This window comes from Artemia franciscana, chromosome 4 (genome assembly GCF_032884065.1).
Source record: "Artemia franciscana chromosome 4, ASM3288406v1, whole genome shotgun sequence".
Classification (NCBI taxonomy): domain Eukaryota; kingdom Metazoa; phylum Arthropoda; class Branchiopoda; order Anostraca; family Artemiidae; genus Artemia; species Artemia franciscana.
Window position 1 is genome coordinate 12,075,557 of NC_088866.1, and position 23,898 is coordinate 12,099,454.

General features: G+C 36.3%; 1 protein-coding gene across 1 annotated transcript; it reads left to right on the forward strand.

Moving 5' to 3' along the window:
* Positions 1–6,395: 6,395 nt before the first annotated feature.
* LOC136026001 (probable methyltransferase-like protein 24) lies at positions 6,396–21,776 on the forward strand. The gene is made up of 4 exons (XM_065702145.1): positions 6,396–6,607; positions 14,608–14,911; positions 17,023–17,181; positions 21,507–21,776. The coding sequence occupies exons 1-4, from the start codon at positions 6,419–6,421 to the stop codon at positions 21,743–21,745; spliced, it is 891 nt and encodes a 296-aa protein (XP_065558217.1). The 5' UTR covers positions 6,396–6,418; the 3' UTR covers positions 21,746–21,776.
* Positions 21,777–23,898: the final 2,122 nt, after the last annotated feature.

The following is a 23,898-nucleotide window of genomic DNA, read 5'->3' on the forward strand; positions in this document are numbered from 1 at the left end:
AAAATTACTTCGTATATGAAAGGGGCTGTTCCCTCCTCAACGCCCCGCTCTTTAAACTAAAGTTTTATTGATTGGCTGCTCCCTCCTCAACGCCCCGCTCTTTAAACTAAAGTCTTTTGATGTATCTACTAGTATCAAAATTCTGTTTTTTAGAGTTTCGTTTACTATTAAGCCGGGTCGCTCCTTACTACAGTTTGTTACCATGAACTGTCTGATATGATTTTCCAAAAATTTTCCTCTATTTCTTTTAGAAATGTTAACAAAAGAAAAGTTATTACTATTTCAGGAAAGGAAAGATATATCCATAGATTTCAAACTAAGTTTTTCTCTGTGAAAAAGTGCTCCAGTTGCTATTTCAAGGAAGAAGACAATAAAAGCGAAAAGAATAAGTCACAACTCTCCAACCGTCTTCCCGTATTTTATCTTTTTAATGGAAACTAATACAACACAAAGGAAGAAGAGCCTAAAGTCACTAAGAGGAGCCTAATGCAAAAAATAAATCTGGGGCATGCTTATTTAAAACAACTGGCCCGTGAAATTTCCTAGTTTTGCCTAAAAGCCCAAAGATTGGTTTGTCTCAGATAGGTTTTTAACTTACAGGACATGTAGACAAAACTGGGTAAACGTGAATTAAAATTAAAAATATTCTGAAGATTGGTTGTATCTATATGTGACACCTGAAACTACGCCAACAAAATATTTCTAATATTGGATTAGAATTACAGGTAATGTATAGAAAGACGACAATAGAATATAAATAGTCTAAAAAATTAAAACAATAAAACTTTGCCCAAGGACAGTCGAGACAAGATCTATTTGGAAAGAAAACGTTCCATCGATTCTTGACGCTCAAAATTTGCCCTACTTTTTTTGTCCCCAATTGGCTAAGAGCTTACTGGGCATATATTCTGGGATACATAAACTTAAAGGGGAAAAATAGAAAAAGTGGGCTATATTGATTCGGGAAATCCCAAAATGGGCTGAACATTGTTTTGTTCCAGTCGGTATGAAACTTTCAGGGGTCTTGACAAGAACAATAGATTTTGGAAAAGTAATGTTGTTTTTGTTCTTCTTAGTGCAGAAAATTCGATTTTCCTTCTTTTTTTTATATAGCTTTTTCGCTTCAAAGTTTAAGGTCATTTAGACACCTTAGTTTAAAATTTCAGGATCATTTAAGACATAGCATAACTTCTATTAATAACTGACCTTGATATGCATTTATTTAAACAAACAAGCAATGACGACCAAGTGTAACATTAAATAAATTCTTTTGATAGAATAATGGGCATATCCTAAGAGGAAAAAAAGGTTGCATCAATCCATGAAACCTTAAAATGGGCAAACATTGTTTTTCTCCGACCGGCATGAAAAATTCAGGATAAGTTGACTGGCTTCTGAGGATGTTATTGAGAAAAATGGATTTCCCAAGAAAAATGTGGTTTTTATTCAAATTTTGTGCTAAAAAATCGTTCAAAATTTATTGTTTACACTATAGTTCAAATAATACTCTGCCCTTTAGATGGAGCAGTAGTCTTGCTGAAATATTTGTTAAGTTGGTTTACATTTAGTACTAGGCACTTGGGACTGTCTCATTTGGTTCGGAAATGAAAGCTCTTGTGTCGATTCTTAAAGGCTTAAATAGATTAGAGGGAGACTAATTCCATCCCCATATTTTTTTCGCCCCTGCAACCCCCCATGCTATCGAATAACATTTTATGACAGTTATTTCGTGCATAATGTTTGAAATATTCAACAAATATGTCTTTGGGGGAGAATTTAACCCACTGATTCCTTGGGACAAAAAATTTTAATTATATTAGTTGCTGGTATTTTCAGGGATTATTCTCTGGGCTAAGGAGACACCAAATTTTGTCAAGAGGAGAAAGGGGGCTAAGGGGTCCAGAATTATATCTCTCAATCTGTGAGCCGAGGGAGCCCTAATCTTGAAAAATTGACTTTGGGATATCCCCTCCCCCAAAAAATGAAAGCCAAAATAAAGGCCAAACACATTGATTTGTTTTGCTCGCAGCTTGTATCAATAAGACTTTGCGGCAAGCAAACCCCAATGCACTTGTTAAAATGGAAAATGGTTTAATACGGGCTGTGATCATCTTGACACTTTCAAGAATTGTTCTCTGGGTTTGAAATACCCCAATTTTTTGTCCAGAGGAGAAAAGGAGCTAGCGGGACCTTAAATAGGCCGATCATTTTTGTCTCCGATTGGTTTGAAGCTTACATCTGGCAGTCCCTTGACTGAGGTAGCCATAATGTTAAAAATTATCTTTGGAGTATTCCCCCCCCCAAAAAAAAATGGAAGCCATGATAAAAGTCAAAACTCCTTGATTCAAGCTGCTCGCAGTCTGTATCAATGAGACTTTAGGTCAAGGGGACTCCAATGTACAAGTTAAAATGGAAGCATTCTCGTATATAAGATCTTGGGTGAAAAGGACCCTCATTTTCAGACAGTCATTTTGCGATAATATTCGGAATATTTAACAAATATATATTTAGGAGATGAATTAACCCAAGAATCCCAAAAAATAAGAAGGTTTGAACTATGTAAATTGCCCCTTGATCTCAAATAAGTTTTTGTAAGGCTAAGAAAGGGCATGTTTGATACGGGCTGGGATCACCTTGACACTTTCAGGAATTGTTCTGAGGGCTAGGAATGGCTCAAATTTTGTCGAGAGGAGATATGGGCTAGGAGAGACCCAAAAATAGGCCGATAAGTTTTTGTCTCAGATCAGTTTGAAACTTATATCTCTCAGTTACTAGGCGGAGGGAGCTCTATTGTTAAAAAAATAACTTTGGGGTATCCTCGTCCCCCAAAAATGGAAGCCAAACTAAAAGCAAAAGAACCTGATTCATCTGCTTGTAGTTTGTAAGACATTGAGTGAAGGGGACCCCAATGCACGAAATAAAATTGAAAACAATTTCACCTGTAAGTTCTTCGGGGAAAAGACTTTGATTTTTAGACAGTCATTTTGTGCAGAATATTAGAAATATCCAAAAAAATACGTCTTTGCGAGAGGGCTTCACCCACGATTCCAAGGGATAAAAGCTTTGAATTATGCAAATTGCCCTTTGTTCTCAAATAATTTTTTATAAGAAAAAAGAAAGACATGTTTGATATTGGCTGTGATAAACTATACACTTTCAGGGACTGTTCTCTGGGTTAGGGAGGCCCTAAATTTTGTCAAGAGGAGAAAGAGTGCTACAGGGCCCATAAATAGGCCGAAAAGTTTGTGTCTAAACGGCTTGAAACTTACATCTATCGGTCCCTAGGCTGAGGTAGCCCTACTGTTATAAAATAAGTTCGGGGAATCCTCATCCCCAAAATAAACATGGAAGCCGAAATATGTGCAAAAACATCTTGATTCGATCTGCTTGCAATTTGTATCAATAAGACCTTGGGTAAAGAGGACGAAGACCCCAATAGACGAGTTAAAATGGAAAACTTTTTCATCTTTAAATTCTTGGGTGAAATCCTAGTACACAAAAGAGTTCTTTCTTAGGGTACTGGCATCTGAAAAAAGACAAAAGTAAATTCCATCGACTGGAACTTATATCTACAAGCTCTTTGGCTGAGAACCCCCACGAACATAAATAAATGAAAAAAAGCTTTGATTCACCCGAAAATGGAGCCCCAATAGCACCAAAGTTGTTTTCAGAAATACCCATGAGCTTCTTGGTTGATGGGCGCTAAAATACAAGGAAAATTTGGTTGGGAGTAAATCTTTGAAGACAGAGTTCAAAAGAGAGCCAAATTCCTTTTTTTGGAATTACCTTGAAACGTCGTATCCTTTGTTCCTTGGGCCAAGGCTATCCCCAAAAGTAGAAAAAAACTGGTCCGCCATAAAGTGAAGCCCAAACAGGGGGACGGAATTACTTTTCCGAACGGCTAAAAATATGCACCCTCAAGGTCCCGGACCAAAATACACCGAAAATGCTTATACCTGTAAGTCCTTGGGCCATGAACCTCTAAATACGACAAAATACATGAAAAAGTATTCGTTCACCCAGAAATGGGTCCAAAAGAGGCCCAATTTTTTTTCTGAACGGTCTGAGACTTAAGTCCGTTTAGACTTGGATGCCACAAATGGCATCTTGGACTTAGAAGGTTTAAGTTGGTAGGTTTGGACATATTTGTGGTTATGTGTGGATATAATTGTTTTCCGTTTCAAGCTTGTCTTGGGTATTCATTCTATTTTCTAGTCATTGTAGGTTTCATTTACTCAAACACTGTAATGTCTGTTATTTTTAAGCTTGACTTGGATATTGGGCTATGCATTTGTCAAACATATAATATAGCCAATAATTTCTTTATGGGGTTTATAATCAACCACCCCAACTATAATGTAAATTTATTATCGAAAATGTTGTTTTATAAAAATTCGAGCCTATTGATTTTAGTGCTTCTTATGCACTTCAAAAATGAAGATAACAGTGTAGTTTTTATTTATTACCAGTTAAGAAAAAGAAGAAATATCAAACAGTTCGTGGTAACGAACTGTGGTAAGGAGCGACCCGGCTCAGTAGTAAACCAAACTCTAAAAAACAAAGTTTTGATGCTAAAAGATACATCAAAAGAATTGAATTTTCATGCTGATTTAAAATATATAAGTTTCATCAAATTTAGTCTTTTTCATCAAAAGTTAAGAGACTGGAAAAATTTGCCTTATTTTGGAAAATAGGCAAAAACACCCCCTAAAAGTCATAGAATCTTAACGAAAATCACACCATCGCATTCAGCGTATCAGAGAACTCTTTATCAAAAATTTCCAGCTCCTATCTACAAAAATGTGGAATTTCGTATTTTTTGCCAGAAGACAGGTCACGGGTGCATGTTTATTTTTTATCTTATTTATTTATTTATTTTTTTCCAGGGGTCATCGTATCGACCAAGTGGTCTTAGAATGTCGAAAGAGAGCTCATTCTAACGGAAATGAAAAGTTCTAGTGCCCTTTTTAAGTGACCAAAAAATTGGAGTGCATCTAGGCCCCCTCCCGCGCTCATTTTTTCCCAAAGTCAACGGATAAAAATTTTGAGATAGCCATTTTTTTCCGCATAGTCTAAAACCATAATAACTATGTCTTTGGGGATGACTTACTCCCCCACAGTCCCTAGGGGATGGGCTGCAAGTTACAAACCTTGACCAGTGTGTATACACAGTAATGGTTATTGGGAAGTGTACAGACTTTTTCAAGGGGATTTTGTTTTGGTTTGGGGGTTGGAGTTGAGGGGAAGGGGCTCTGTGGGAGGAATATGCCATGGGGAAAGAGAAATTCAATGAAAAGGGCGCAGGATTTTCTAGCATTGCTATAAAAAAAACAATGAAAAAATAAACATAAAAAAGTTTTTTCAATTGAAAGTAAGAAGTAGCATTAAAACTTAAAACGAACAGAGATTATTACGCATATGAGGGGTTCTAAAAATGCTTTAGCATAAAGAGCGAGGTATTTAGGAGGAGATAAATACCTGGCTCTTTATGCTAGAGTTTTTTTTTAGTAATTTCAACTATTTATTCTACGGCCTATATGAGTCAGGGGTCATTCTTAAGAAATTAGGACAAAACTTAAGATTTAGTGTAAAGAGCGAGGTATTAACGAGGGGACATACCCCCTCATATACATAATAAAAATATAAGAATATAAAAGTTTGTTGCGTAAGTTAATTCTTAAGTTACGTATATTTTTTACTAATAAAAACGTTCGTTAAAAATTAAAAGTTCTAGTTGCCTTTTTAAGTAACCGAAAAATTGGATTGCAACTAGGCCTCCTTTCCCACCCCTTATTTCTCAAAATCGTCTGATCAAAACTAAGAGAAAGCCATTTAGCCAAAAAAAGAATTAATATGCAAATTTCATTTTAATAATTTATGTGCGGAGAGCCAAAATCAAACACGCATTAGTTCAAAAACGTTCAGAAATTAAATAGAAAACTAGTTTTTTCGACTGAAAGTAAGGAGCGACATTAAAAGTTAAAACGAACAGAAATTAATCCGTATATGACATCGGTTGTCCTCTCCGCAATCCCTCGCTCTTTACGCTAAAGTTTGACTCTTTGCCACAATTCTACTTTTTAAAACCATTAAAAACTTTAGCGTAAAGAGCAAGGCGTTGAGGAGGGGACAACCGAGTTCATATACGGAGTACTTTCTGTTTGTTTTAACTTTAATGTCACTTCTTACTTTCAGATAAAAAAGGACTAGTTTTTTTTTTATTTAATAGCCTATAGGTACTGCCAGCAAATACTAGCATAAACGAATGCTGCAATAACTAGTGTCATCTACTAAACCCGTTTTTAGTTTAATCTAAGGTGTAACAAAACTGTTCTAACCAGTTTTAAAATCGTTACAATAATCGAAGTATTTGAAAACTTTTAGGTTCGTTCACCTCAAGGAACTTATTTAGCTTGAAATGCTCTTAAGGGAAAGCCGTGGATTTTTTTCATGGCTGGTTATTTTAACTGTAGCGTGGTTGGAAATTATTATATTGTGGAAGATACTATGTTCTGAAAACATTAAAAATGAATTAGATAGTTGTGAACAGGTCAAAAAGCGACCCTTTGGACATAGCGGAGGATTATCCGATTCGGCGGGACCGCTTGTAAGTAAAAGTTGTTTTCATTCTTTGTATAAAACCTATACCAATGCTAATTAAAACTCCCTTGCAAATTTTGGGTCAACTTCTTTTGGGCTATCTACTATCCTAATAACATCTATTTACGGCGATGATCAGACGTAGCTCTTTCCTGATTTATAGCCATAAATAAAGGAACGGGTCCCGCTGCAATTCACTTTCTGTTCCTGTCTGTTCTCTCTCTTGCATATGTAACAGCTACTTTGCACTGTAATGACTCTAAGCTGTCGCCATTGCGTCCCAGCCCCCTAATTGGGGCCAGATCCAAGGCGATATACAATTTTTTTCAAATGGGCCTTATTTGGCATTATGAAAACTGTTGATGAGATATAAGCACAAAGATGGTGGTAATCTAACAAACCAGCGAACTTTTGTATATAGTCTCGACTCTGTACACTATATATTTGGTTCTGTGCTCGACTGTATACTGGGCTACGTTTGGCCTCCGTAGGATGGGTTGCGACAAATTTTCGACGGCACTGACTGGAGAGAGCACTGAATGAAAAACCTAATGGTATTTTTCCTCTCTTGTTATACCCTATGTATTACCTTTATTTTTAAGTCCCACTGTCTTATCATATGTGTTTGACCATCCCGCCTCCCCTTCACTGGACACTAGATATGTTTTGATTATCGTCCCCCCCCCCCCTATTTCGCTTTTCCACAGATGGACTCATTCATAAGCAATGCAGCGTAGATGTTAGTGCTTATATGGCAGAGTAAGTGACTACAAAGCTACGGAGACTTTCTACAGAAAAATATCTTTGTCTTAGTAAATAAATCAATCAAAAAAGTTAATGGAAAATAAATAGTGAATTCAAAACTTAAAAGGAGAATAACCTAGTTAAGAAGAACCTTATAAAAAACGATTGTATTTCAAATGAAAGTAAAGAGTGACAATACACTAAAACGAACAGTAACACTTACCTGAACAATATAGTCGTGTTTATATAAGTATTATGTAACCATATATTCTCCTGTACCATATAATCACATTAATAGCGACGGTTGAGGGGGATTATTTCTGTTTGTTGTAAGTTTTAACAGCATTTCCCCCTTAGCCTTCTGTTTTGCTACATTAAAACTCATTACGACTTCTATTACTAGCAACTCATTTGAGCATCAAGCCGAATCTGAGCCTTAATCCTGAGCCTCAGCAACATTGTTCTCGTACTTAGCACTAATCACTTGAATTTATTTATTAAACAAAATTTATTAAAGTTATTACGTAGCGAACTTCTATATTCGTATGCTTTTATTGCGTATATAAGGGGGCTCGCCCCTCGTCGATACCTCGCTCTTTACACTAAAGCTTAAATTTTGTCCCAATTCCTTAAGAATGACCCCTGAATCACAAAGGCCGTAGAATAGATAATTGAAATTACTTAAAAATACTTTAGCGTCAAGAGCGAGGTACTACGAGGAGGTAAACCCCTCATATGCGTAATAATTTCTGTTCGTTTTAAGTTTTAATGCTGCTTCTCATTTTCAGTAGAAAAAGCTTTTCATATTTAGTTTTTCATTGTTTTTTTTTTAAATAATGCTAGAAACTCCTGCGCCCTCTTCATTGAAAGTCCCTTCCCCCATGAGAAGTTTCTCTATGGAAAGATCCTCCTACGTAACCCCCCCTCAACTCCCCCCAACCAATAAAATCCCCCTGAAAACGTCTGTACACTTCCCAGTAACTGTTACTATATGTAAACACAGATCAAAGTTAGTAACTTGCAGCCCCTCCCACAGGGACTGCTGGGGAGTAAGTTGTCCTCAAAGACATGGTTATTAGGTTTTTCGACTATGGTGAATAAAATGGCTATCTCAGAATTTTGATCCGGAGAGAAAAATGAGCGTGGGAGGGAGCATAGGTGCCGTACAATTTTTTTGGTCACTTAAAAGGGCACTAGAACTTTTGATATCCGTTAGAATGAGCCGTTTCACAACATTCTAGGACCACTGAGTCGATACGATCACCCCTGGGGAAAGAAACAAATAAACACGCATCCGTGATTTGTCTTCTGGCAAAAAATGCGAAATTCCACGTTTTTGAAGATAGGAGCTCGAAACTTCTACAATAGGGTTCTCTGATACTCTGAATCTGATGGTGTGATTTTTGTTAAGATCGTATGACTTTCAGGGGGTGTTTCTAAAATGATTTTCTATTTTCTAAAATGAGGCGAATTTTCTCAGGCTCGTTTCTCAGGCAATTTATTTCCATTTTTAGACTTTCGGTTACTATTGAGCCGGGTCGCTCCTGACTACAGTTCGTTACCACGAACTGTTTAATCTGGAATTATAGGCAGCACAGTGGCGCAATAGATCTGCCTAAGTAAGGAGCACTAAGGCTTCAATTTGCTATTTTTTTCTTTTTTCAAACTTTGGAAACAAATCATTTGGTTAGAAATCTAAAGTTTCGATGCCCTTTCTACGAGTTAAAGTGATTAAAGGGCAACCATCTCCCATCCTACGCCCCTTTTCTACCCTCTCCCCATAAACATCAAATCAAAATTTTAAGATAGCAGTTTGTTTGAAAAAGATGAAAAGTCGTGTAACTATTCCTCCGACGATGACATAACCCCCATATTCCTTGAGGTAAAGGCTGTAAGTCATACAAGTTGCCCGTGGTTTACATATAGATTTTGTCAATGGGAAAGGGGGGATGTCGAAGTAAATCAAAACACAGCATCTGCATCCAGATTGTCACAAGGGCATATCAGCAATATCTCAGGAACAGCTTAGAGTACTAAGTTGAAACTGTCAGGGGATATTAAGGGGCATATAAAACTAACAAAAAGTCACTATACAAAAAGTGCTACCGTTACTCCTACCTCTGCTATTATTACTACTGCTGTTGCCACTACTACTGGTACTGCTACTAATACCATTAATATTACTACTACTGTTACAACTACTGCTACCAGTACTACTTTTACTGCTACTACTACTACTACTAAGGCTAAGGGTATTAGTCTGAAACTTTAAGGGAATTTCGAAATAAATCAAAACACAATAAGTGTATTCAGGTTGTCAAAGGGCGTATCGGCAATATCTCAGGTTGGGGCATTAAATTACTACCATTACTGCTACTACTGCTATTGCTACCACTACTACTACTACTGTTGCGACTATAACTATGACCGTGACTGCGACTATTTGCAACTGTGACTGCGGCTCTTTGCAACTGTGACAACTTGCGACTGGGACTACTTGCAACTGCAGCTACTAGCGACCAATACTTGCGACTGCAGCAACTTAGGGCTGCTAATGCGACTACTTTTGACTGCGACTGCAACCACTTGCAACTAAGACTTCAACTTACTTTTGCAACCGTGACCGGAATAATTTCTGACCCTGACCACTTGTGATTGCAACTGCAAGTACTTGCGTCTGCAGCTATTTAAAAGTGTGGCTATTTACGACTCGACAGCTTGTGACTGCGACTTCTTGTGGCTGCAACTACTTGCAAACAACTTACAGCTATGATTAAGGACAACTTACAGCTATGATTACTTGCGGCTGCGACTGCTTGCGACAGTTATTACTTGCGACTGAGATTGTGCCTACTTGCAACTGTAACTTCTTTCGATTGCTACTGCTTGTGACGACGACTGCTATTACTGCTACTGTGATTCTGACTGTGACTGCGGATGCTACTTCTGCTGCCGTAACTATTGCTGCCACTACTACTGCTACCACTGCAACCACTACAGCTATTGAACTAAATCAGAATACGGAAACAGAATTGGGTATTAAGTTGAAACTTTCAGGGAAAGTTTAGGGCGATGTAAAACTAAATCAAAAGACACTCTGTGCAAACTGAATTTAGCTCTATGCTACGATAGTTTTTAAATATACCGATCTCTCTCTCTCTCTCTCTCTCTCTCTCTCTCTCTCTCTCTCTCTCTCTCTCTCTCTCTCTCTCTCTCTCTCTCTCTCTCTCTCTCTCTCTCTCTCTCTCTCTCTCTCTCTCTCTCTCTCTCTCTCTCTCTCTCTCTCTCATCCAGAATGTCAGAAAAGCGTCTATGCAATATCCTAGAAACAAATCGTTGGAATTTTTATGTCATTTTTTGGGGAATGTTGAACTAAATCCAAAGACACTCTGTGCATCCAAAGTTGTTAAAAGGGCATATCTGCAATGTATAGGGAACGGTCAAGTTTATTAACTTGAATCTTTCAGGGCATGTTGAGAGGGTTGTTGAACTCAATAAAAAGAGACTATGTCACCAAGTTTGTCAAAGGGACATGTCCATATTACTTTAGGAATTGCCAAAGATATTAAGATAGATTTTCAAAGCGTGTTAAGGGGATTTTGTACTAAATCAAGTGACACTGTGCGTTTCCTGCTGGCTGAGAGAACGTATCTGTAATATCCGTGGAGTGACTAAGGATATTAAGTCAAGACGTTCAGGGTGTGTTGAGGGGGGTGGCCCTTTATGATACTCAAGTTTGCTTGATGATGGTGACTAGCAACTGCTTGCGACTTTGACTTCTTGAGACGACTACTACTACTAGTATTGCGATTTCTACTGTAACTGCTACTTCCGCTGCTACGACTATTGTTACTGCTACTACTGCTACTAGTTTCTACAAGTATTATAAAAATTTAAGTAAATCCATGTTGTCAAAAGGGTATTGATGCATTATCATAGGAAGAGAAAAGGGAATTAAGTTGAAACTTACAGGAAAAGTTGAGGGGTATGTATCCAGATTGTCAAAAGGGCGTCTGTGTAATTTGCAAGGAACAGCTAAGGTTATTACGTTGGAACCTTCAGGGTAGGTAATTGAGCTAAGTCAAGACAATATTTGTCTTGATTAGGTATTTAACTAGGTGTCAAGTTTATTAAGGTGAAACTTTCAGGTTATGTTAAGAGGGGTGTGGAGCTAATGTGTAGACAGGTTGTCAAAAGGATGTATCTGCAATATCATTTCAATGGCCTAGGGTATTAAATTAAATTGTTGGTCTAAATCAAAAGGCATCAAATACATCTAGACTGTCAAAAAGACCTATTCATAATATCTCAGGACCTGGTAAGGGTATTAAATTAAAAGTTTCAGACATGTTGAGGGGGATGTTGAGCTAATTCAGAAGACACCACGTGCATCCAGGGTAGTCAACAGGTCGTATCTGCGTTATCTCTTGTACAGCTAAGGCAATTAAGTTGAAACTTTCAGGACAATTCAAGGTGTAACCTATAAGATTCTATATAACTTACAAAAGTAAAAACTGTCCTTATTGTTAACAAAAAACATCAGGAGTTTTCTGGCATCTTTTCAGTGTAATAAAAAGGCAAAGATAATGTAGTTAGTGTATTTTAGTAACAAGTGTCAGAATTCAGTGTTGAAAAAAAAAAATCTACAAAGATTGAAAAAAAAATGCCAAGAAGCACTAAAGGACTTCAGTGATTTTTTTTCCGAGGATAGCACCGATCTTCAATTTTGTAAATTACCCATACTCTATGCAGTAAATCTTTGGTATTTTAAGCCACAATGACCGTATTATATCGTTCCGTTTTCGTTATCAATATTATAGCTATTCAGATAAAATTGTTTATTGTAGAAATTAGATTCATATCCCAAATCTTTGCAAATCGTAACTATAGTATTTATAAGTACCGGCTGCCGGTGTTTACCGATGCCATAAGTTCGCCGTAAGTTTGCAAACATAGGTTTGCCGTTGGTGCCCGACACGGCTATGTGGCAGGCTTTTATATATCGATCTTCATTGTCGCTTGTCTTCTAACCGAGGTTGTTGTCCCAGTAAATCAGCAATTTGACTTACATCATCATCCACTTCTCGTATTTTCATGTAACATTTGGCATAGTTCTTTGTGTCTCGCAATATTTCTTCCAAGATATCTATTAGACTAGGAACGATCCAATAATTTAAATGATTCGCAAGGTGTTCTTCAACAGCTTCATCGAGGTCTAAAAGGTACATTTGGCCATACGAAGGTGGTTCAAAATCACCCTCAGTGGCTTGTGATGGATGAGACGCTAAGTTGATTTTGTGATAAATTTGTCCAGCTACTTTGAAGCTGAAAACATTACTACTATTGATCTTTTGATCATTGCTTACGTAGAATGAAGCTAAAGCAAAATATGACTTCAAGTTTCGGATTTGTTTGTGGAACTCTTAAGAGAGCAAGTGACGTCCTATAAAATGCCGAGCAAATTCATTTGGAAGTAGTGGGGGTGCCAATGTAAGTCGACCAAGCTGGCAGCAACCTCCAAATGCATCATCTTTGTTGGCTACTCTTTCCTTGGGAGAATGGAGGATTCCACGGTGAATACATATAACGTTTAAAGTTCCAATGACTTGTAATTAACACTTGCGCAGTTTACTGCATCTTTATAGGTTTGTGCTAGTTTACTGCCACAGTTTGTCGGCGTCAAAGATTGTGATGACTTTTTTCTTCTAATGCAATGTTTCTTTCATCTTCGCTTTCATTTTTGATTCGTCCTGGTTCTTGCTGTCGCTTGTCTTCTAACAGTACAACTTTTTGTACATGACTTTCATATTTGACGCAGTCTGATACTCGCTTTTGGGGGTCTGCTAACCCCACAATTCTTTGTTCTTAACTTTCATTTTTGACACATTCTGATTCTTGCTATTGCTTGTAATTCTCTCAGCTACTTGTCTTCCAACCCCGTATTTCTTTGTTCTCGCTGTCGGTTCTAACCAACTTTTTTATCCATTTTTATTTTTGGCTTGTTTTGGTGCTTGTCTTGTAACCGCAAATGTGTTTTGTTCTTCACTTTCATTTTATTTCGTCCTGATTCTCGCTGCCGCTTATCTTTTAACTGCATATGTCTTTTTTCTTCAATTTTGTTTTTGACTTGTTGTAATTGTCATTTTCCCAAATATTCTAACCATGTATTTCCTTTTTTTTTCATTTTCGTTTATTGTTACGTCAGACATTTTTTTCAATACATTTCACCTTAGTTGCTTGGATTGGTCTTGTCATATTTGATGGTCAAGGTTGTTCATTTTCACCCGGGAATTTATATTTCTCAGGTCTTCCTTTTGATCTTGTCTCATTTGGTGGTCCATTTTGGTCATTTTGAGCAATTGTTAATTTATGCTTTTCTCCTCTATGTCTTATGAAATTGCTTAAACCGTCTCTTTTGTTCTTCACTTTCATTTTGATTCTTTCTAATCCCCGTTGTCGTATATCTTGTAACCGCATATTCCTTTGTTCTTCACTTTCATTTTTAACTCGCTGTAATTGTCGTTTTCGCAAGTACTCTAACCATGTATTTCTTTCTTCTTCATTTTCGTCTATCATTACATCAGATATTTTTCAATATCCTTTGCCTTAGCTGCTTCTATTGGTCTTGTCACATATAATGCTCTAGGTTGCTCATTTTCACCCATTGTGAATTTACATTTCTTTGGTCGTCCTCTTGATCTCATCTCATTTGGTGGCCCAGTTTGTTCGTTTTCATCAATTGTTAACTTATGTTTTGGTCCTCTAGGTATTATGAAATTGCTGAAAATATCTTTTGTAAATATATTCGTTACACTTGGTATTTTAAACTTAGCTATATTTCTTGTGTAATTTTGCCTGCGTCACAAATCTAAAAATTGATACAACCACTCCTGAGGCGAAAACGATGTATTTATGATCTTGAAATATATTCACAAACATGATGTCACTTATACGAATTTATTCCAAAATTGAGGCTGTCGACGAATTTTCTCAATCCTTTTTCAGGCCAGAAAATCCTAGGACGCCTCCCCCCCCCAAAAAAAAAAAATATGGAGCCATTTTTAAAGAAAAAAATATATATAAACACACAATTAATGCTTATTTATAGAGATGAGATATTGTTCTAGGCCTACTCAATAATATTTTTTCATTTTCTAAGAAAATAATTTCGAAATGTCGTTACAGCTTAGTCCAGCCGCAGCTCTTCTATTTCCTTTAGTGTATTTAGATATAAAATGTATTAATTTTGTTTATAATTCATAGGATATTGTCCGTTGGCATTATTGGAATAACTTAGGAGCATGCAAAAATATGAGATTTTTTGGAGGATGGATTTGGAGGGGTGCCGTGAAATACCAAGAACTTATGGATGGACACAAAGCACTCTGTCTTGATGAAAATATCAGACCAGTCCCTGGTAACTGTCTCGTATATTCTTTCGGAGTGAAGAATGACTGGTCTTTTGAAAATGCAATGATGAACTATGGCTGTGAAGTCCATGGTTTTGATCCAAGCATCGATGTGCCAAAACAAACAGAAGAGAGGCAATTTATTTTTCATAAAATAGGTGAGATTTTCACGCTTTAAGTTGACTGTCTGAGTAACTAGGCTACTTTTTATTTCTTACAAACTCTTCTGTTCCATTGGTAAGTCATTTGGGAGAATCCCTATGAAAATATGTCCCTGCCTACGGCAAAAACTGTGAATACAAAAAGAAGAATATCATAACAAAAATAAGCAAAAGATGAAGATTCCCCCAATGTATAATCGATGATTATTTCTTCTCTCCATCAGAGCAATCTCCATCAGTCTTCCCTCAAAGCGTCTAAGATCTTGATCAAAATTGTATTTGGTGAGCATGATCCCCTTTCGTACCAACCTTTTTGAAAGAAGAAGCCCTCTCCATCACTGCTTCGTAACTGAACAATATTCAAGTTTAGAGTGTAGTATTTTTAATTGGCCAGTCAAAGTAAATATATAAGGCACAATTTCTTGAAATTGTAAATTAAAATAGGGTAGAGAATCAGTTTTCCTACTTGCCGCAAAGACATAGTTTTAGCGTTAATAGTTGTAAACAAATTAGAGTTCATACGAATTTTTCAGAATAACTTTGTCGTTTCAAATTTCCACCTCTATAGTGCAATATGACATTGAAATCACGAAAAAAAACATATATGTTTCATGTATCTTGGCTTTTTATCGACAGCTGTGACTGTAATTCGGCTCAAGCTTTAATTTTAATTTATATAAGACATAACAAAGTTCCTAAAAAGAAAGACAATGCCTGAAGTCATTAGAAAACTAAGCAGGATTCTGGAATTAGCTGAATGACAGCTAAGGATCTCGTTAATGAAGGTCGGGAGAGAGGAGTACAACCAACACCCAAATCTAACCATGTATTCTTCCCAAATCTTTAGGACTGGGTGTCGAAACACCTGATTATTTCTCCCTCAAAAGAGACAAGTTGGCAACTAAGCCCTCATATAGCACTGCAAATCCCACTACCACTGGGTTAGGGGGATCTGCAATGCTACGTGAGAACTGAGTTGTCAAATTACATTTTTTAGGCAGTAATCATCATTTTTTTTTTTTTTTTTTTTTTTTTTTTTTTTTTTTTTTTTTTACACCAAGTCTTAAAGATTTATAAAGAGTACATGGTCAAACTTACTACTGAAAGCCGCGTGCTTAAATTAATTATGCTGAAACCACTACTGCGCAAATTGACAACGCCAATTTTTTATATTTGTTTTTTAGTCGTCAGCTGCTACAGTACACCAATATTTTTCCTTCTGTTTACTGGCCCGTAAATGTAAAGAATTGCCAAGAGTAGGCTATACTTTTTCGACTATGGTTTAGCACAATCCATGAAACCTAAAAAATAACTTCAGGAAAAGTGTAAAAAAGACAAATAGTCTCAGTGCAATGGCGGATCCAGGGGAGAGGTGGGGGACCCCAACCCACAAAGCTTTTTTCTGGTGCCCTTATTCCTTGTTTTCTTCTGTCTTTCACTATCTTTTAAAATAAATTTGTCAATTAGGTCAGTGATTGGCGCTCTTATCACCCCTCCCACCCATATTTCACTTATTGACAGCCTTGTCACATTGCCCCCCTCCCTCAAGATTTTGCTCTAGATCCGCCCGTGTCTCAGTGAGAGACAAATCTGGAATAGCCTTTTTCAGAATTATGTTAAAAATAACTCATTTCACTTGTTGATAGATATTCTATCATCCATCTTAAGGCAGAACTAAGGTAGATACGCATGGAGTAAGGATAGTTCAAGTAGTCTATCAATAGTCTATTTCCCTAATATGTCCTACAATCCTACATATAAAACTGAGAGTATGAAATACTCTCAGTTATAACTGAACTGCCGAGAATGGCACTCTTCAATACATCGCTCTTTACGCTTTGTATTTTTTTTAGAATTTTAAAAAAAGCATGTTATTCTGATTAAACGGCCAGTGTATTTCAGGAGTCATTCTTAAATTGGAAAAAGACAAACTTTAGCGCAACGAGTGAGGTATTAAGGAAAGGGCAACTTCCCTCATATACGGAATAACTTTCTGTTCGTTCTAAGTTTTAATCTCGCTTCTTATTTTCAGTTAAAATACCTGTTTTTTTTTATTTAAGGTTAGCTTAGAACTTCACGCCTGTAATTGAAATTTTGGTATTTTTTAGGCCTCCAAGGGAAAGACGAAGTAAATGCAAACGGCTGGCAGATGAAAACTTTGAGATCTATTATGAAACTTCTCGGTCACGAAAATCGCATACTTGACTTCATTAAGCTGGACATCGAAGAGTCTGAATACGAAGCTATCCCCAATATGATTGAAACAGGTAATGTGCAGATTTTTTTCAAAATAAGGGGTTTTACTGGATTCAGGGTCAAGATCAAATCATGCTCCGCATATTTCCTGGGCCCTGGAGCTTGTGCCACCTTTAGTGCATCACTTTACCTTACTTGAACACGTTGAGCCGGTGTCGACTCCCGTATCATTTTGAAGAACTCATGAAGTTCTGACTGTCACCAAAAAGCTTGTTTTTTAACGTCTTGACACTCGTATCCGTAAACTCCTCAGCCAATGGGGTCCTAATGTACACGAAATTTAAGCAGGGATCACAACTCTACCGTAACAAGGGGATCAAAAGGGGGCGAAATTTTTTTATCAATATGATCTGCAAGTCCTGGGGACCTCAATGCACAACGAAACATGAAAAACATTGGTTCACCTTAAAATGGAGCCTAACAAAAGCTGATTTTTTTTTCTTTACTACCTGAAACTGATGACTATAACTCACTGCCGTAAAGAGAACTTAATGCTCATAAAAAGAAACAGTGTGGAGGTACGCGCCCTCTAAAAATGAGCCAAATATATCTTTCTGATCGGCTTTAAAACTTATTTCTTTTATTCATTGGAAAAGAGGATCCTATAGCACAAAAATAGATTGGGACAAAGGATGGTGGAGAATAGAGCCAAAAACCGGGTCTAAAACTTATTTTTCGGCTTTTAACTCATATATCTATAGTCCTTGAGCCATGGGGATCCCAATGCACCGAAAAATGGGTTGGTCCGAAAATGGTTTTTTTTAACTGCCTTGAAACGTATGTCTATAAAACATTGAATCAAGAAGACCCTAATGCGAAAAAAAAAACAACTAAAAATATAATAAACTAGCTGTTGGGGTGGCGCTTCGTGCCACCTCAACACCTAGTTGGTGTTGGAGTGCTCCCCCAAGCCCCCCCGCGTGCGTAAGTCGTTACGCGCCATATTAGTAACGCGCCATTGTAGTTTTGTCCCTGTGTCCCACCTGTGAATAGAGATAGATATATATATATATATATATATATATATATATATATATATATATATATATATATATATATAACAATCCGTATTCAGATCTATACCTCATTATTCTATGATGTGTCCCTGTGTCCCGGTCGTCATTTATATTCCCTGTGTCCCGGTCGTCATTTGTGTCCCGGTGTCCCAGTTTGTAATTTCTCTTTGAGTGTCCCGGTCGTCATTTATATTCCCTGTGTCCCGGTGTCCTGGTCGTCATTTGTGTCCCGGTGTCCCGGTCTGTAATTTCTATTCGAACAATCCCTGTGTCCCGGTCGTCATTTATATATCCCGCCTGTGCCCCCAACGTCCCCGTTGTAGTTGTGTCCCTGTATCCTGGTCGTCATTTATATTCCCTGTGTGCCGGTCGTGATTTGTGTCCGGGTGTCCCAGTCTGTAATTTCTGTTTGAGGTTCCCGGTCATCATTTATATTCCCTGTGTCCCGGTCGTCATTTGTGTCCAGGTGTCCCGGTATGTAATTTCATCAGTTGACAAACATGACGTCAGTCGACAAACAACTTCATGACGCATACAGCTCAATCCTTATAATGACGTCAGTCGACAAACATGACGTCAGTCGACACACAAACATGTGTCACTCGACACACAAACATGTGTCACTCGACACACACACACATACAACTTATTTTTATATATATAGATTACCCAAAAGCGGTAGGAAAAAGGGTCTGGGAAACTTGTTATCTCAAACGGTCTGAAAACTAAATCCGAATTCTTTGGGCCAGGATGACCCTAATGCGGAAGCAAATTTTTAGCTTGGGTACGCGGAATGCCAAATTAAGACCCAAAACAGGCGAGGACACATTGTTTTTCGATTAGAATGAAAACTGGGATAGGAACGGTGTTAGTGGTCCAACCGGACCAAAAAACCTATTTCTCTGTTTGCTTTGAGAATAAAACACTAAAGCTCCTGGGCCAAGAGAACACTAATTTGCATTAAAAAGAAAATACGACCATCGGATTGCTATGAAATGGGTCCGAAAACGGGCCTAAGACTTTTTACCTAGTGGCTTATCGTCTACTTCTGTAAGTTCTAAGGATGAAGGGAACTATAACGTTCACTTACTTTAGGATGGACTTAATTTGCTAAAACAGATTTTAAATAAAAAAAAACACACAGTTTTAACAAAAAAAAAACGCTCAACCTCCAGTAATTTTCACTTTTATATTCAATTATAGTTGAAACAAAAAACAATCTAGTTTCATAGTCTGATATACAATAAATTTTCATAAATACGTTCTTGCTCTTGAATATATTTCAAATGTGTAGAAAGCAGTTTTTTTGTCTGATTTTGGTTTGAATCGATTGTTCATCCTAAATTCTGCTTGATTTAGATTCAACTTATCATATTACTGCGTCTGCATCTTTCAGGTTTTAATTCTCCTCTTTATTTTTTTTTGAAAAACTATTCACATATTCACATATTCACATGGAACATAGGAACATAGGAACATATGGTAGGAACCTTCATAGGAACATTCATAGGAACATATGGTACATATTCATAGGAACATATTCACATATTCACATGGAACATAGGAACATAGGAACATATTCATAGGAACATATGGTAGGAACATTCATAGGAACATATTCATAGGCACATATGCACGTATTCACATGGAACATAGGAACATATTCATAGGAACATATGGTAGGAATCTTCATAGGAACATTCATTGGAACATATGGTACATATTCATAGGAACATATTCACATGGAACATAGGAACATATGGTAGGAACCTTCATAGGAACATATTCATAGGCACATATTCACATATTCACATGGAACATAGGAACATAGGAACATATGGTAGGAATCTTCATAGGAACATTCATAGGAACATATTCATAGGCACATATTCACATGGAACATAGGAACATATTCATAGGAACATATGGTAGGAACCTTCATCGGAACATTCATAGGAACATATGGTACATATCCATAGGAACATATTCACATATTCACATGGAACATAGGAACATATTCATAGGAACATATGGTAGGAACCTTCATAGGAACATTCATAGGAACATATTCATAGGCACATATTCACATGGAACATAGGAACATAGGAACATATTCATAAGAACATATGGTAGGAATCTTCATAGGAACATTCATAGGAACATATGGTACATATTCATTGGAACATATTCACATATTCACATGGAACATAGGAACATATTCATAGGAACATATGGTAGGAACCTTCATAGGAACTTAATTCAACAATCTGTCTTGGCTTTTTTCTACAATTGGCCATGACTTCCACTATTCCCTCTTTTTTAAATTCGAAAATCAACGGATCTCGGTCGAGGCCTTCGGCCTCGACCGTTGATTTTTGAATTTAAAAAAGAGGGAATAGTGGAAGTCATGGCCAATTGTAGAAAAAAGCCAAGATAGGAACACATTCATAGGCACATAGGCACATATTCACATGGAACATATGAACATAGGAACATATTCATAGGAACATATGGTAGGAACCTTCATAGGAACATTCATAGGAACATATGGTACATATTCATAGGAACATATTCACATGGAACTTAGTAACATAGGAACATATTCATAGGAACATATGATAGGAACCTTCATAGGAACATATGGTACATATTCATAGGAACATATGGTAGGAACCTTCATAGGAACATTATAGGCAGAAAAGGATGACAAAATTCCCTTTCGATTATACATAATACAGACAACTTTATTTTATATGTTAGAGGAAGCCCACACAAAACAATAGATACCTTTACCTTAATTTCAATCATTCCCCGCTAGTGGAAAGAGGTTGTGGTATTTCCTTAATCGATCACTCTCTAGCCTTCATATTTGCTTAGAGCAAAAGGAATAATGTTTTATTTCTGATTCTTTTTGGAATTGTTATCCTATTATTTTTTCTGATAATGTCACTACCCAGAAGAAAAGTAGGCATTTGAATTAAATTCAAAACCTGCCATATTCCTGAGCTACGGAAAAACCCTTAATTAGTTAACCTTCTTTGCATTCTGGAGAATTAAAACCAAATTGAAACAAATTGTCTTTAAAATAATATATCTGTTGTCTTGACAACTATGAAAACTAGGTAATTTTAGGCTAATAATATTTTAGATAGAGTGAATCATATTAAGGAAATATATATATATATATATATATATATATATATATATATATATATATATATATATATATATATATATATATATATATATATATATAGTTTCCATATGTTTGATCATGTAATACTGAAGCTGACCATATTAAGTTTTCCTTTTCTTCGTAGGTGTTACAGAACAAATTAAGCAGATAGCATTAGAAACTCACAACTTCTCAATGGACGAAAAAGATCGTCAAAGATATTACTATAAATACAAGCAAATATGGAAACTGGAAAAGCATGGATTTATTAGGTTCAATTCTCAAGCAGCAATGGGCACTGATAGACTTAACAAAATTGGAAATATGAGTGATTTTTACTGTTATGAAATGGCCTGGTATAATCCTAAATTTTATTTTGTCTGATTTATTTTATATTAAATTAATTATAGTTCTTTTTTCCATGTTCTTCTGTAGATAATTTCTTAAACCACATTGGCCTGCCATAACACAAAGAAAGAAAACGATTGAAAATGGGATTTTTAAAGGCCAAATGTGAATACTGAACAAAACACAGAAAGCGAATATTTCGAGAGAACAACCGCCTCTCTTCTTCAGCGTGAACAAACTAATAAGATCATGGAAAAGGCAAAAAACCAAAAATTAGTGCGGAAAGTAAAACAAAACTAATAAAAAACCCTAAAAAATTAAATAAAATTCAATAAAATACCAAAAATTAAAAGAATTAAATCAAATACCTAACAAACAATAAAGTGAGTTATTCGTCAATATCCACAATTTGCAAAAAATCAAAAAAAATTATACGCCAGCGAGGGATACTAACGAATAACGTTCGTTAGTATCCGTCGTATCCGTTGTTTGTATCCGTTGGTTGTTCGTTAGTATCCGTCGTTGGCAGTTCAATTTTATTTGGATTTCATTACTGTTAAGATTAATAGAATTAAAAGTTACCACTCCTGAATAGCTACAAATGGCAATATTTCTCGCAATACATTACCTTTTTTTAACACGTCTTTTAAACTTGAGACTCCTACGTGTCATGGTTAATTCGTTAGTAGGCTGCTGCGATTGCTCAATCCAAGATAAAAACAACTTAAAAACAAATCTATGTTGGTTCTTTCTTTTAGGTATTTTCTTTTTTTCGCCAATAAAACAAAAAACTGAAATCTTCACTCTTTTTGCAGTATAAAGTTAAACAGCCGTGCTGCCTTCCACTAATGGGATATTTTGTTTTAAAGATTTTAAATTCAATGGCAATTAAGTAAATAGCGACTGCTTACTGTGAAAATCACTGATTAAGTAGTAGAACAGGGCGGCATTTAAAACCAGCTATTAAAATATCGATAAATACAATATAAAAAATTTGATACGATGAATTAATAGAACCTGAGCAAAAATAAAACATTGAAAACTTTTAAGACGCTCTAATATAGTATCCTTTTATAGTATCCTTTTTCTGCTTCCCCATCTTTCTACTCTAGAAATAACGTCAAGAGGTACCATGTCGCAGTATGACATTTTAGGAAGGAATTATGAAAACGAATTTATAAGAGACAGTAGCGTTGAATTAAGCCATTCAACATCCCTCTGCGATCTTGTGGTAGCCTGCTATTCCTTGTTGGAAGAATTCGAACCTAACTAAAAAGGGCTCTTACTTTGCCTCTTACTCACTCGGACTATATGTCTTAGCTTTTTCTACAATTAACCATGGATAGATGCCACGATCGGTTTGTGACTCTCTTTCATCACGTTTTTCGTCTCAATCTAGCAGAAAGACCCATAGTCATGCTTTTTTTTTACTCTCCCCAGATACGCTCGAGATTTTCAAAGTTGAGCAATCTCTAATTTCAAGAGGGGGGCTCAAAACCTTCTGTTTATGGTTAGACCATGACAAATACATTGGATATCCTAAAATTACCGTTCTCTGGTAGTTTGGTCTTGTTTGGGAAAAAATTGATATTCATTATGCTTAACGTAAAAAATTAAAAAACAAATATTATTATGACTAGGAGTGGGCGTTTGATATCCCAAGAGGGTTTTCAGATATTAGTTATAAAGAAACGGTATAGACTGATTTTTTTTCTTTTTTTCAATATGGTTTAGGTTGCCTAAGGAGGATCAGTTTTAATTGTTTAATTTAATGTCGACAGAGTCTCGTATTCCAAACCATCACAAGTAGTCCCCAAAGCCGTGCCCAATTTTGATTTGGCGGTGCTGGACGCAATTATTCATGGTAGTGTCGCATCGATCAATTTACGCTTATTCTATTTATAGTAATTTATTTTTCGGTTATCTCTTATCATTTCAAAAATTGTACCTCTAATGGTTCTTATCAGAAACAAAGTTTGTCACCACTAACTGTTCATTCCATCTTGCTTCTAAGTTATAATTTTTGGGATCTAAAATTCTTTTTGAGCTTCATCACCACAACCAAACCTTGGGCAGGATGAGGCATCGAGCTTAAATTCTGCCGAACATACTTTTAATCTGAAGGATTGATAGTACAAATTGCATGAGAATTGAAATGATCCGACAAAACGAGGAATTAAAAATCAATT

Bases quoted from the DNA above. Each gene is read 5' to 3' on its own strand.
- LOC136026001 (XM_065702145.1), top strand. From the start codon at position 6,419: ATGCTCTTAAGGGAAAGCCGTGGATTTTTTTCATGGCTGGTTATTTTA. The intron at 6,608-14,607 runs GTAAGTAAAAGT...TATAATTCATAG, and splicing joins CCGATTCGGCGGGACCGCTT to GATATTGTCCGTTGGCATTA. The intron at 17,182-21,506 runs GTAATGTGCAGA...TTTTCTTCGTAG, and splicing joins CCCCAATATGATTGAAACAG to GTGTTACAGAACAAATTAAG.